The sequence below is a fragment of the Monodon monoceros genome, unplaced genomic scaffold (assembly GCF_005190385.1).
Source record: "Monodon monoceros isolate NGI ecotype Baffin Bay Population unplaced genomic scaffold, NGI_Narwhal_1 Super_Scaffold_5, whole genome shotgun sequence".
Lineage (NCBI taxonomy): Eukaryota > Metazoa > Chordata > Mammalia > Artiodactyla > Monodontidae > Monodon > Monodon monoceros.
The window spans coordinates 23620824-23634679 of NW_021703782.1; the positions used below are offsets into that span (position 1 = coordinate 23620824).

Sequence of the window (13856 nt, forward strand, 5' to 3'; positions counted from 1 at the left end):
TTGAAACCGCGTCCCCTGCATTGGCAGGCAGATTTTCAACCACTGCGCCACCAGGGAAGCCCCAAAATCTGAGAAATCTTTTGGAAAGAAGTTTGGAGATAGGTACCTCAGAGCCTTAAAAATGTTCATTTGCTTTGACCTCAAACTCATTTTTATGGATTTCTTGCAAGAACGTTATTCTCAATACAGAAAAAAGCCTTCATGCGTAAAAACGGTTATTTTGTCTTATAATATTGAAAAGTTGGAAAGAATTTAAATGTGTAAAGTGGTTAACCAGTAAACCCACTCAGTGGAATATTTTGTAGCCCACACAAAAAAATCTAGGTTATTAATCCCCTGATTATATGAGAAATGATTGATTTCAATGTTAAATGGAGAAAAGGTGAACCTAAAATTTGATATCCAATATGATGGGAGCTTTGTCCCAGAAAAATCACCCTAGCCAGTGTACAGAAGGGAGGAAGGGAGAGCAGATGACAGGAAGGAAAATTATTCCAAAGCCTTATCATTAGTCTTACTTAAGTAATAGAATATCAAGCAATTTTACTTTCTAACTTTTTTGCTTCCATATTTCCATGTAAGGGACATGAATTATTAATACTTTGTGGGAGGAGGGTACACTTTTTCACAAAAATTTAACACTGTGTTCTAATTCCCTCCACTAGAGGGAGAAACTATTTCATGTAATTGCACTTTGATGTGCTATTTAGAACCAGTCAGGAAGTTTTACTCTACTTTCCTGTGGTGAGGGTTTGTTTGTTTGCTTATTTGTTTAGAAATTCTTTGAAATCGGCTTTAGAAGATTTATTAAACCATTATATTGAAAGTAGAGGAATTTTGCAATTTTTCCCCCTTTTTCCCCATTGAAAACTTGGCTGGCTTTAGTAATGAAACATTAAAGAATTTGAAGTTCTTAGACTGTCAGTTTTTTAAACATGATCTGAATATAAAAATATATGTTCATTGAGTAAATTTTTGAAAACAATGGACAACTCATTGAAAGAAATAAAAGCCACCTCTGCATGTACACACACCTAATCTGCTCTTTTTGTCTGAAAAATGTATGAAAAATATTTTGTCTTATCACTAAATACTCTTCTGCATCAGAGAATTTGATTAAACTTATGCACCATCTCCCAGGAAAAACGCAGAGATATATTTTGAATGTAGAACTCCTGAAGCCCATTCATTAACTCTGGTTGAGACCTGTTGTCATTATTTTCTGAGTGGCTTCATAGCGCACTCCTTCATATGGTGAGCTGTTTTTGTTTAAACCAATCCCAATTTGGAGGCTCTTAGCTTTCTTCTAGGGTTTGGTTATAAACAATCTTATGACATCATGTTGGTAGATAAATCTTTGCCCACATCTTTGATTTCCTTAGGGTAAACCCCTGATGTAGGATTGTTGTTAGGTACCAAAAGCTACTCTCCAGAAAGTGATACCAGCTCCTCTCCCAATGATGGCATATAATAGAGTTCCTCATTCTTTAAGTGATTGTTCAAAGCAGCTAAAATGTATAAATATACCTTACTGTTTTCATCAGTGTAGGTATTCTGATTGTTCATCGCTGCATAGGAGACCACCCTGAAACAGTGGCGTAAAACAATGAAAATCGTTTATTTTGTTCACGAACCTGGAAGTTGAGTAGAATATTAATTCTTTTACTGCACTCTTACTGACTGAAAACAATACCTATTTGACTAGCTCACAGTTCTGCAGATCAGAAGTCCAGGCACAGCGTGACTGGGTTTCCTGCTCAGATACACACTGGAACATGTGGGTTCCCTCCCGAGAGTGTTAAAGCACGTGAAATTTAAGTGTAAGACATTGAACCCCAAACGTTGGATGTTCACCATAGTTTGTGTGGGTCACAGAGCTGAAATCAAGATGTCAGTCTGGCTGTGTTAGCATCCAGAGGCTCTGGGAAAGAATGCCTCCAAGCTTCTTCGGCTTGTTGGCATAATTCAGATTCTGCAGTTGCAGGAGAGAGGTCCCCATTTCCTTGCTGGCTGTCAGTCGGGGGACAGTCTCAGGTCCTAGAGGCCTCTCGCTTGCCTTCCCTGCCGCAGCATTGGACTTCTTCAGAGCCAGCAATGGAGAGTCTCCCTCTTGTCCCTTTTGAAATTCAATTCAGGAAGAGTTCAGGTCCTTTTCATAGGGTGCCTGAGTAGGTCACATCCACCTAGAATAATCTCCCTATCTTAAAAAATCAACTGATTTTGAACCTTAATTCCATCTGCAAAATCCCTTCATTGCAGCACCTAGATTTAGAGTTTGATTGGATAAGTGGAAGGTTTGTGTACTTCAGTAAGTAGGAATCTTGGGGGCTCTGTTAGAATTCTGCCTATTGCAAGCAGTGTCCCCACTTCAAGGACCGAAGTGTCTTAGTTCCTAAAACTCCTAATAGAGTTTATCAGTGTTCATTTTATTTCAGTGACCTTGGTGAATGGGAAGACTACCACCTCTGTGAACAGGAATGGCACCCAGCTTCCTGAGTCCACAGTGTGGCTCTGCTACTTAGTGGTGTGACCTTGGCTGTGCTGCTCTACTTATTCTACTTCTCTGCCTCTTGTTTCCCTCATCTGTAAAATAGGGCTTCCCTGGTGGTGCAGTGGTTGAGAGTCCGCCTGTCAATGCAGGGGACACGGGTTCGTGCCCCGGTCCGGGAGGATCCCACATGCCGCGGAGCGGCTAGGCCCAAGAGCCTTGGCCGCTGAGCCTGCTTGTCCGGAGCCTGTGCTCCGCAATGGGAGAGGCCACAACAGTGAGAGGCCCGCGTAACGCAAAAAAACAAAAACAAAAACATGGAGTTAGTGATCGTTCTTTCCTCGTAGGGTTTTTTTGTTTTATACATTTATTTTATTTATTTTTGGCTGCGTTGGTTCTTCGTTGCTGCTCGCGGGCTTTCTCCAGTTGCGTCGAGCGGGGGGCTCCTCTTCGTTGCAGTGTGGTGGCGTCTCTTATTGCAGAGCACAGGCTCTAGGCGCGCAGGCTTCAGTAGTTGTGGCACGTGGGTTCTAGAGCGTAGGCTCAGTAGTCGTGGCGCACGGGCTTAGCTGCTCCGCGGCATGTGGGTTCTTCCCAGACTAGGGCTCGAACCCGTGTCCCCTGCACTGGCAGGTGGATTCTTAACCACTGTGCCAGCAGGAAAGCCCCCTTTTAGGGTTTTGATGATTAGATTATTTCATACCCAGGGAACTCCAGGAACAGTGCTTGACTGTGAATTGCTTTAAAAGTGATTACTTTTTAAAAACATGTTTTTGAATCTGCAATTAGGCAATTCAGGTGTGTTAAGCATGTTCATTAATAGGACTTCCTGCTATAAAGAGAGCCACAAATAAAAATAGAATTTTTCTTTCTTGGTCTTAACTTCTTATTTCTGACTTACTATGTTATATGCATATGCCTTTTATGGTGGGCTGCCACAAATTTATGTTGGAAAGAGTGGAATTTAAATAAATCTTACCTATGCTAATTTGATAGATTTTGATAATTCATTTCACTAGCATGGTATAATATTACCAGTAGCAGACTAAAATCTGAGTTCACTTCTGGCTCTGCCCCTAAATCCTGATGAGACCAATAGCTGGAAAGGCTTTGGGATATTATACTATGAGTTAGTTATAATATTGACTCTGTTTGTTTAGGAAAACCTGGAGGAGTGACTAAAACAGTTAAAGGAGGAAAGAGTAATAAGACTGAAGGCTGATAAACGAGTCAGGTAAACAAGTTTCTTCTGCTTTAGAGAGTGTTTTGGTTTTATTTTGATTTGATTTTAAGCCATATACACATAATTTGTAAGCTTTAAAACTGTAATATGTTGCAAATTGGTTGTGTAATATGGACTTTTGCATTTACTGGTGTTTAGTGATATGATCTATATTCCAGAAAGCATGTTTTTAAAATGTGAAAATCTGGTTTTGTGTGTGTGTGTGTGTGCGCTTTTATATGACATTAGCTTATTTCCTGTTCATGATTCTTTGATTCAAGAAGGCACTTTTTGTGCATATACTGTATATACAGTAACATAAAAGACACGATGAGACTCTCCTGGCAATGAATTAGGAAAGTGAATCATTTAAATAAATTTAAGATATTGGAAAACTTCTGAGAATGCAATGAAAGATAAAAATATATACTATGAGAATTACATTAGGGAATGTGCATGAAAGCAGGGCATAATCTAAAAAGTTCTATCTAAATATAATTTATCACAGGGTGAGTGTAGGGAGGAATATTTGAAAGTGCATCCACTGGATTGGCGGACACTCATTCAATAAATGTTTAGCACCTGCTCATGTAAGGCAAAAGGGGCATCATGAACATTAACGGCCTTTCTGAGAAATACTAGAGTTGAGCTTACAGGGGTTTTAAGTGCATAGATGATGAGCGGAAGGGGAAGAGTGCACAGGGGGAATATTTTCAAGAAGCCAAAGAAAATATTGGTGATTGTACATTTAATAAATTGGGTTGGGTATGATTTAGGACTTTTAAACGTAAGTATTAGATATTTTGCTCACTAAAGTTAATTCTTAACATTCAGCAGAGTTGTAATATGTTTTATTCAAATCAGATTCTATATTTCATTTTCTAATTTAAGAGAAACTTAAAGCAGGTAATTTTCTAATGTGGAATGAGGCTCCATTATGAATTGAACTAGTTAGAAATGTGATCTTTTGTGAAAGATCATTAATAAAACAATAACTTTGGTTTATTTATATAGCACCTAAGTGTTATATAGGAAACTTTGTTGGGTGCCTGTGGGTTTTGGTTACTATGTGATATGGTCTCTGTCTTTACTGGTGGAGAGTTAGGTTAATTACAAATTAATTACATTTTGAGTGTTTTAGTTTTGTTCCTTGGAAATAGGCAAGACTACTTCTGATGACAATGAGAAAAAATTATGTCAGACATTTTTAGCCTTCTTTTATAGCTGGAACATGAAAACGCCCAATTAAGAAATATGAATTTCTCTTTGTCTGAAACCCTTCATGCCCACTCATTGACAAGCATGATCCTGGGTGATGCAGGTGTTTTGGGCAGCATTGAGAATTCTTTTCAGAAGTTCCAGGCTTTCTTGGATCTCCTTAAAGATGCTGGGTTAGTTCATTTCTCTTCATGGCATTCTTCTCTTTGCGACTATAATGGTAGTTTGCTGAGGAACTGGAGCAATTTTCATCACTTCCGTGGCCATATTTAGTGTAATAATAGGTAATATAGTTGACTTTTTAAAATGAGGAATTAAATTTGTTAAGAAATGCAAATAGGGAAGCCTGCTTTGGTAGAGTGGGGAGCTCATTATAAAAGAGTAACCTGTAGATAGAGTAATTAGTAGGTGTAGGTTTTTGTAAAGACTAAATTGAAGGCAGTTTTCATTGAAAATATTCGGGAATGCATAAGAATTTTCCTATCTTTCACTTATTTTGCTTGTTTGATAAGTCTGAATTAAAGTTATTTTTGTCTTAGACATAAAAATTATTATTAATCTGCAGGGGAGATATAGGTCCGTGGTTCTTAACTGGGAGCAATTTTGCTGGAAGAGGGAAGTGGAGATGGATAGTTGATGGAGTGGTGTTTTGTCAGTGAATGAATTGGTGTTGGTGTTGGGAAGGAAGGAACAAACACATTCTTGGAAACTGGAGGAAAGGTGGTAAAGAAGTGTGGGAATAGAGGTGTGACAGGCAGTGGACAAAATGCATGGTACATGTTGAAGCTCCTAGTGAGACAGTGGGATGTGTCTTAGAGGATGAATCTGGAAAGGGCTGAGATTTTGGGGGAGAGAGAGGCTTGTCTGGAGTAGGATGTTGGCTTTTAAGAGTTTAGAAGTATTTCATGATTGTAGGTCTGGGGAAATCTAAACTGCTCTTATGTGATTATAATAACCTTTGTCTTTTCTCCTTTTCTCCTCTGGCCCAGGCTTGGGCAGCTGGCCACAATGGCTGGTATAGATCAGTCAGATTTTCATTTACTAGGTCGTCCCCAGATGAATTCTACTGTTAGTAGTCCACGTAAAGAAGAAAAGAAGGGACTTGAAGAAGAAAAATTAGAATCAAAACAGGGTGCCCCAGGACAAATGAAAAATATCCAAGTAAGTGGACAGAACAGCACTTAATGATTCTAAGAGTGATTAGCAAAAAGGAAATGACCAAGTCAGGGAGAAAACAATAATGATCAATCTCTAATAGTTCACATGCTCAGGAGCTAGAAGACTGTGGAATCCTTTCCAAATCTGAGATTAGTAAATGTTTGCCCATTTCATGATACTGTATTGTTGTAAATAAGGAGACTGGAAGTTCTTTTGAAAATTTATGAGTTAAAGCAAACTATCCTTAATGAAGAAAGAAAACATTAGAGAAAATATTCCAGATTTTAAATTATATAAATGTCTATTCTATTCATATTTTATTTAGGTTTCTATTTGTATGCAATCAGCTTACAATGAAGGAACACTAATGAAGGTACACATACTGATATAGTTTTTAAAATAAGTAATCCAGACATAGCTAATAGGTAACATATGACAGTGAATCACCTGGTTATGGGAATGGGAGGGGAAAACCTGTCAGCTTTTCCTCTAGCCTTACTTGGAGCCCCCATCAACCAATCTCAGACTGGTCTTGGGAACTGACAGCTTGAGAACACAGTCTGGTCACAAACTATATACTGTTTGCATGTGCCTGGAGGATAGAAGAGAAATTAATTATCTTACAGAATAGGGTTTTATTTTTAGTGAGGGAAAGGAAATGGGTAATAACTACCCCAGTCACCAAAGTCTGAAAATGGAGTGGACATAGCCTTGGATATAGCTAGGTTAAGCTGAGAATCACTTGGCAAGATATAATTAGAAAAAAACTGGCTCTGAAATCTGAATATTGACTGTGTTAATAATAAGATCACAGAGTAACACTGAAGTTTTGAACTCTACTTTTTAATGGTTGGCTTTGTTCATCACTGAATTTTTGTCTTGTCTTTTGTTTTTCCGTCCAGTTTCAGAAAATTACAGGTGACGCTAGGATTCCTTTGCCTCTCGACTCCTTCCATGTCCCAGTGTCTACTCAGGAGGCCTTAGAAACTTCCAAAGACAACCTGGGGGTCCCAGTCACAGAGCAGCGGCAGGAGTCTTTTGAAGATTTCATTGCTAGAACATGTTCTCCCTTCAGCAGACGTCATTTCTGGAACTGGAAGTCAAAGAAAAGAAGAGGAATTATCTAGAAATAGCAGGTCTTCTTCAGAGAAAACGAGCAAAGCAGGTGAATATACCAAAAAATACTCTGCTAGGAAACAACCTGGGAAGGACCTGCATTCCTGCTCTGACTCACCTGTAAAGTGGAAAAGCAAAGGAATTGGGCAAAATAATTCTTTGGTTAATAAACCAATTAAAAGTGAGTCTTCGAAAAAACATTTCTGTTAAGAGAGTAGAATAGTGACTTTCATCAAAGACAAAGTAAACTCAATCTACTAGAACATTCTGAAAGTGATACTCCTGGATGTGACTGTGAATTTCAAGAAAGCATCCATACTCTATCATGCCTAACATAGGTCTAAATCTTTTAAAATTATGTTTTTGCCTTCAAATTTTAATAAATTACTTATGTTTTTATTATAGCATATGGTGGTTTCAGTTACTTGACTGGAAGCCATTAGAGAAAGATTTATCTATACTTTTTTATTATAATGAAAGTTTTGGTGTACTTTTCCTTGTGACACTTTGCACCATTCATTCAGCTAGTGTTTACTGAGGGCTTCATATGTACAGTACTTTTCTGGGTGCTATTGCTTTCAGCAGTGAACAAAATAAAGCCTTTACTCTCCTGGAACTAGCACTCTGTGTTGGGAGAAAACATAAACAACAAAGCAGGGTAAGGGTTAAAAAGAGATGGGAATAATAAATGGAATAGTTTTACCATTTGGTTAAATGTCAAACTATTATAAATCACATGGCCAGAAGCCATTGAGGTATTTTAATTCACAATAACCAGAGAGCCTCAAACATTTACCAAGGCACTTAACCGTGTTTATGGATTACAGCAATGCTCTGAGGTAGGGAACTGTTACCATCCCCGTTTACAGATGAGGAGTCTGAAGAGATATTATGTGAGTTGCCCAGAATTACACAGCTGTAAGTAAGTGGGAAGCTGCGATGTGACCCGAACACCTGCTCTTTTTTTTTTTTAATGTATGGACTTTATGTTTCATTTGTTTCTGATTTATGTGAATTTTTTCTTTAAAGATTTTTTTGATGTCGACCATTTTTAAAGTGTTTATTGCATTTGTTACAGTATTGCTTCTGTTTTATATTTTGGTTTTTTGGCCGCAAGGCATGTGGGATCTTAGCTCCCCCACCAGGGATCGAACCCTCACCCCCTCCATTGGAAGGCGAAGTCTTAACCACTGGACCACCAGGGAAGTCCCCCTTATGTGACTATTTTTATGGCAATTTTTAAAATTTTTATTTTTTTATTGACGTATAGTTGAATTACAGTGTTGTGTTCATTACTGCTGTATAGGAAAGTGACTCAGTTACACATTTATATACACTCTTTTTCATATTCTTTTCCATTACGGTTTATCACAGGATATATAGTTCCCTGTGCTCTACAGTAGGACCTTTTTAGTTTTTTTAAAATACATGCACTTTTTTTAAAATAAATTATTAATTTTTGGCTGCGTTGGGCCTTCGTTGCTGCACGCAGGCTTTCTCTAGTTGCGGTGCGCAGGCTTCTCATTGTGGTGGCTTTTCTTGTTGCAGAACACGGGCTCTAGGTGCATGGACTTAAATAGTTGTGGCATCGGGCTTAGTTGCTCTCTGGCATGTGGGATCTTCCCGGACCAGGGCTCGAACCCGTGTCCCCTGCATTGGCAGGCGTATTCTTAACCACTGCGCCACCAGAGAAGTCCCATGTAGGACCTTTTTGTTTATCCATCCTGTATATACACCAGTTTGCATCTGCTAATCCCAAACTCCCAATCCAACCCTCTCCCACTCCCTCCCTCTTGGTAACCACCAGTCTATTCTCTATGTCCTTGGTTATGTTTCTGTTTCACAGATAGGCAGAACCCAAGCTCTTAATTACTTTGTTATCCTGTTTCCTTGTTAAGAAGAGAAGAAGGGTTTAAGGAAGGGACTGAGACAGAAGGCAGTGAGCACTAGAAGTGCAAAACAGTGGGGCTGTCAGAAAGCACACCTGTCTCCTTCCCCCATCGTGAGCAGAATTTTTAAACGGCAGAGTATGTAAGAGTATGTGATGACACATCTCTGGATTAAATTATGTCTCCCTGGTAAAACATGTACGGATAAGTCTTTAGTTCAATCAGAGTGAAAGGTGAGATCAGAGAAAAGCTGGAGTGTCAGATTTCTTCTAGAAGTTCCTGCCTGATTGTTACTAAGAGGGCTACTACAGTACTAGTTAGTTCATTCGTCATGGATTGGGTGTTAGAGGAGTGAAACAATGAGCAAGATGTAGCGTTGGCCCTTTAGCAGTGGGGTGAGAGGGGAAGACACACAGCAGATGTCTCATCCTGCACATGACATGCTGTGATGGGCATATTCAGGGCGTTTGGTCAGTGTTTGTGGAAGAAGAGGGGGAGCTGTGAGGCAAAGAAAAGTCATCGAAAGAGGCAGTCCCTAAGCTAAGTCTTAAAGGACTCGTGAAAAACTGGTGAGTCAGCCAGTGAAGGGAAAGGACACTCAAGGCAGAGAGGATAGCGGAAGTCTAGAGCCATGAGTGTGCGAGGGGTGTGTTACGGAGGCACAGGCTCTGCAGGATCAGTGCAGTGTCACCAGGCAGTGGCAAGTGCCCCTAAAGGAGGCCGCGAGGAGGAGGAGAGCGGGTCTTAACCACCCATGTGTGTGGAGCTGGTTTCCTCAGAAAACAGCTAAGAATGGAAAAGACAAGTTCAGGTGGCATTTTAGACCACTGACGTCGGTATGGATAAGGACTTTGAAGAAGCCTGGAGACAATTATGCCCCACTCTTCTGAGGAGCAGTGCTTTTTATTTTCAAGTGGGACTTTCACGCTGCCACCTCCTCTCCTGTCCCTACTGAAAGGATTATAGGCCGGCAGAAGGGAGAACCTGGCTTGAGTAAAGTTAATCAGGTTTCTTTACTGTACATCTCCTCGGGGCTGCTGTAGGCTAGTGTTCATTCTGGATCGTCACAGCAGGCGCATGGTACACAGCCATCCTCAAAGCTATTTGACTCTAGTGTCCTTTTTTAACAGAAGTGTCTAACAACTGGTTCCACCAAACAGCAATTTGGTAACTTCTAGACCAGGTAATAGCAAGAAGAAAGGGGTCTGAAATAAGGTATAGATGAAGGGAGGAAATAAGTTCTAATTGTATTTAGGAAATTACAAGCAAGACTTGATCTTGGGAAGTAAGGAAGAAGTAGGAGGCGGAGGCTGAACCCCCATCTGTGTGACTAAGGTTGGGTGGTGGTATCATTGAGTTTGGAAATAGGGGATAAAGAACTGAATTGGCAAAAAGACTTTAGTTCTGGACATGTTGAATTGTAAAGCACCTGTAGAATTCAGGAGACAGACTGGTAGATAACTGGACATGCACGTGAAGACATGGAAAGATAAAAATTTGAATGTCATCAGCACATATCAGCAGTCATTAAAATCATGAACATGGATGAGATTTCAGAGAATTGTGAGTACTGACAACGTTTAAGTAATAAGCAGAGAAAGAATTCTGGGAAGGAGTGAGGTGATAAAGTTTCAAGAAGGAGGAAGTAGATGACAGTGTCATCCTTCAGAGAATGTGAGTGTCCATTGGATTTGGGCAGTTAGGTCCCCAGTGACCTTAGAGCAGTTCAGTGAAGTGGTGGACAAAAAGCCAGATGGCAATAAATTGAGGGTGTAGGGCTGCCTGTGGGGGCCAGGTGGGGCTAGTGAAGACAGTGGGAATAGGCTACTCTCAAGGAGTTTGGGTGAAAAGAGAACATAATTAGCAAAAAAGGATTTTTTAGAATGAGAAGGACTTATATTTTATATGTTGAAATGAAGGAACTGATAAAGGAGATCCTGAAGATGTAGATAATAATTTAGAGAATTGGGGAAACATGGACATATGAATAAGAAAAAAACCTTGCACAGTATATAAAAATCGCTTGTATCCTTCGAGTTGGATGGATACTGGTAAGTTTGAGAGGAAATAAACATAAGAAGAGACAGAAGTTAAATGAGTTTATACTGATAGCCTCAGTTTTCTTTGACCCAGATTTTTCAGAGACACATATATACACATACATAATTAGTTTTAAAATTCTTTCATAGTTACATGTTTTATTAATCACATCTGAGAAAAGTCATTGATTTTCATTTTGTACCACATTATCTTGTAAGGACAAGATACAGTGACAACTTCCACGCGTTTTGCATATCAGAGCTGAAACAGAAAGTATCTCCATAATTGAATTTTCACTTATTTGTAATAAGTTTATCCCTAGGAGGATACTTTCATAGTGTTTGATCACAGACGAGTTTGGGCATTGCTGTCACTCAATAATGTTAAGCATCTGTCAGGCTCTCTCCTATACTATGTATTAATTTTTTCTCCGTGAAGCAAATATTTATTGGCGGCCTGTGGGAATAAGATACACCTAGGTCCTCTTTCCTTGGTATATTCACAAAAGCCTCTGAAACTAAATTTCCAAGTCAGGCCATACTAAGGCCTGGCATAATAAGTTTTCATCGTTAACAGTTTTTTTTGTGTTTGTGCGGTTTTTTTTTTATTTTTTTGAAGCAAAGATAAGACACTGTCTTAACTCAGTAGTTGTCCATTGATTAATAAATCTGAGAAGACATTGATGAAACATGGTATTTTGAATATCCTTTCCACAGCATAGGTAATGGGCCATCCTGAAACTCTGGTGAGATGCTTATCATTTTCAGATTTTGGAGTGGCAGAGAAAACCCTATTACAACTTGAATTATCACTAGAAACATGAATTCAGCCAAATAAAAACAGTGCCTCTGCCTACTGAGGTTGTCAATTTCCATCTTAACAAAAGTGAACATTTCTCCTTTAGATTAAAATCAAGAAAATCCCCTCTGTCCAGGATTCAATAATGGGGTGCAAGAAAGAGGAAAACTGAAGCTATTCCCTCTTTACACCTGAACAGTGAATTCATTCTGATATCAAATATTTGTTATGATTCTGCTATGGCCAGGTGCTTTATTGTGTTCAGAGATCAAGTTACTGTTCATTCTTGGTAAGTAAGAAAAATCCATGTTTTAGGACTCTGAATAGTAACTTTATATATATATTAAAAATAAATATATATATTATGTATAATATATATTCCACCTATTCAACAAAATTGTAATTTTCATCATCTCTTACTAATGATGAACTGTATTCACTCTTTGGAAAGGGCTTATAGGGAATTAAAGTCTCCATATACTTTCTAAATAAGACCATAGAAACCAAATTCTCAACTGGGAACAAACTTAGATTTTGCTATGAAGGTTTATGCTTGCCTGGCCTTAGAGTGGTTGGCCAGGAACTCAAGGTGGAGTTTTTTTCCTCTAAGTTACTTTTTCACTGATGCTACCCTGAAAAAATTTGGAGGGAGTATTTTTTGAAATAGCTTTATCTCAGTAACCCTTTAAAAATGCTTCAGGGTATGGGGAACATAACTGTCAAAATGTTCAAGCAACTCTTGTCGATTTAAGTGTAATTGATCAGGAGTAATACAGGAAGGAGCTGGGTACAAAAGACAAAAGACCTTAGGCTATTTCATGTATTGTTTTTGGCTTATTGTACAAAACAGAGAAAGTCTCATACACTCATGCAAGTTCCCCTACTGTTCTCTCCTTTTAGTAGAAATAAAAGAGAGCTAGTTTCTCAATAGCAGCATTCTATCCTTAAGTGGGTACACAGTGATATTCTAATGGTCTCTGGAGCAGAGAATAATTCCGTGGCAGCTCTGACCTCCAGTCACCAGGTTCTCTGTAACTTAGTCTTTCATGGCCAAGGACTCTAATCATTATTTCCATTTGTATTTAGCATCTCAAAATTGAAAGGATTCCATGGACAACAAAACAGTAAGTGATTTCATGAAGTGTTTTAGTATGCATAAAATAAAAAACTATAAAAATACAAATCATCAGTAAAGCTTTTTCTTTCCGGAGAACTATATTCAGAAATTAATGTAAGCATCTAAGGTGCGCATGTGTGTTTTTTCACCCATGATCATGTTTGTGTGTGTGTGCATTCCACTGCTACAGGAGACATGCAAAATAATATCAGATTTGCTACTGTATGAAGTACTGGTTTCTCCCAAGAACTGTGCGCTCGCAGGGTTTGTTCAGGAAGGTGAGTGCCCTACCACCACATCGCAGTCATATCTCATCACCTTCGGCAGGAATAATTTACAGTTTAACCTTACATGCAGGCATATTAAATTAGTATTACTCCTCAGAACTTATTAATAAAACAAACTGAATTAGCCACTGGAGAAATCATGTTTGGAAATTCAATGACAATTTTACATTTTTAATAAAGGCTCAGAAATATTACTGCAGAGCAGGTGGTACAGAAAACTGTGGTCGAATTTGACATTCATTAATAATTGAAGTGTGGAACGTAACAGGTGAAAATTGATATTGATTTCTTTCCTCTAATATTTGGAAGAGTTCTAAAAGGTAAATAAAATGCGATAACAAGACATATCAAGTCTCACTGATTTCTTTGATCACCTCTTCCCCACATATCACTCCTTCGCCTACCATGTTTTGAATAATTCAGTGCCCATAGTCTTTCCATTTCAGTGCATTATAAAACACACTCAAGCTGGGTTTCAATCATATTAGACTGAAAGCTGAACTTTTTATGAAGGATTATTTAA

At 38.7% G+C, this 13856-nt stretch overlaps 1 protein-coding gene across 1 annotated transcript; it reads left to right on the forward strand.

Moving 5' to 3' along the window:
• The first annotated feature begins 4104 nt into the window (after positions 1 to 4104).
• Positions 4105 to 7388, forward strand: LOC114884006 (centrosomal protein of 78 kDa-like). The gene is made up of 3 exons (XM_029202426.1): positions 4105 to 5101; positions 5918 to 6089; positions 6989 to 7388. Exons 1-3 carry the CDS (start codon positions 4965 to 4967, stop codon positions 7211 to 7213), a joined length of 534 nt encoding a protein of 177 aa, XP_029058259.1. The 5' UTR covers positions 4105 to 4964; the 3' UTR covers positions 7214 to 7388.
• Positions 7389 to 13856: the final 6468 nt, after the last annotated feature.

Bases quoted from the DNA above. Each gene is read 5' to 3' on its own strand.
- LOC114884006 (XM_029202426.1), top strand. From the start codon at position 4,965: ATGAATTTCTCTTTGTCTGAAACCCTTCATGCCCACTCATTGACAAGC. The intron at 5,102-5,917 runs GTTAGTTCATTT...CCTCTGGCCCAG, and splicing joins GATCTCCTTAAAGATGCTGG to GCTTGGGCAGCTGGCCACAA. The intron at 6,090-6,988 runs GTAAGTGGACAG...TTTTCCGTCCAG, and splicing joins GACAAATGAAAAATATCCAA to TTTCAGAAAATTACAGGTGA.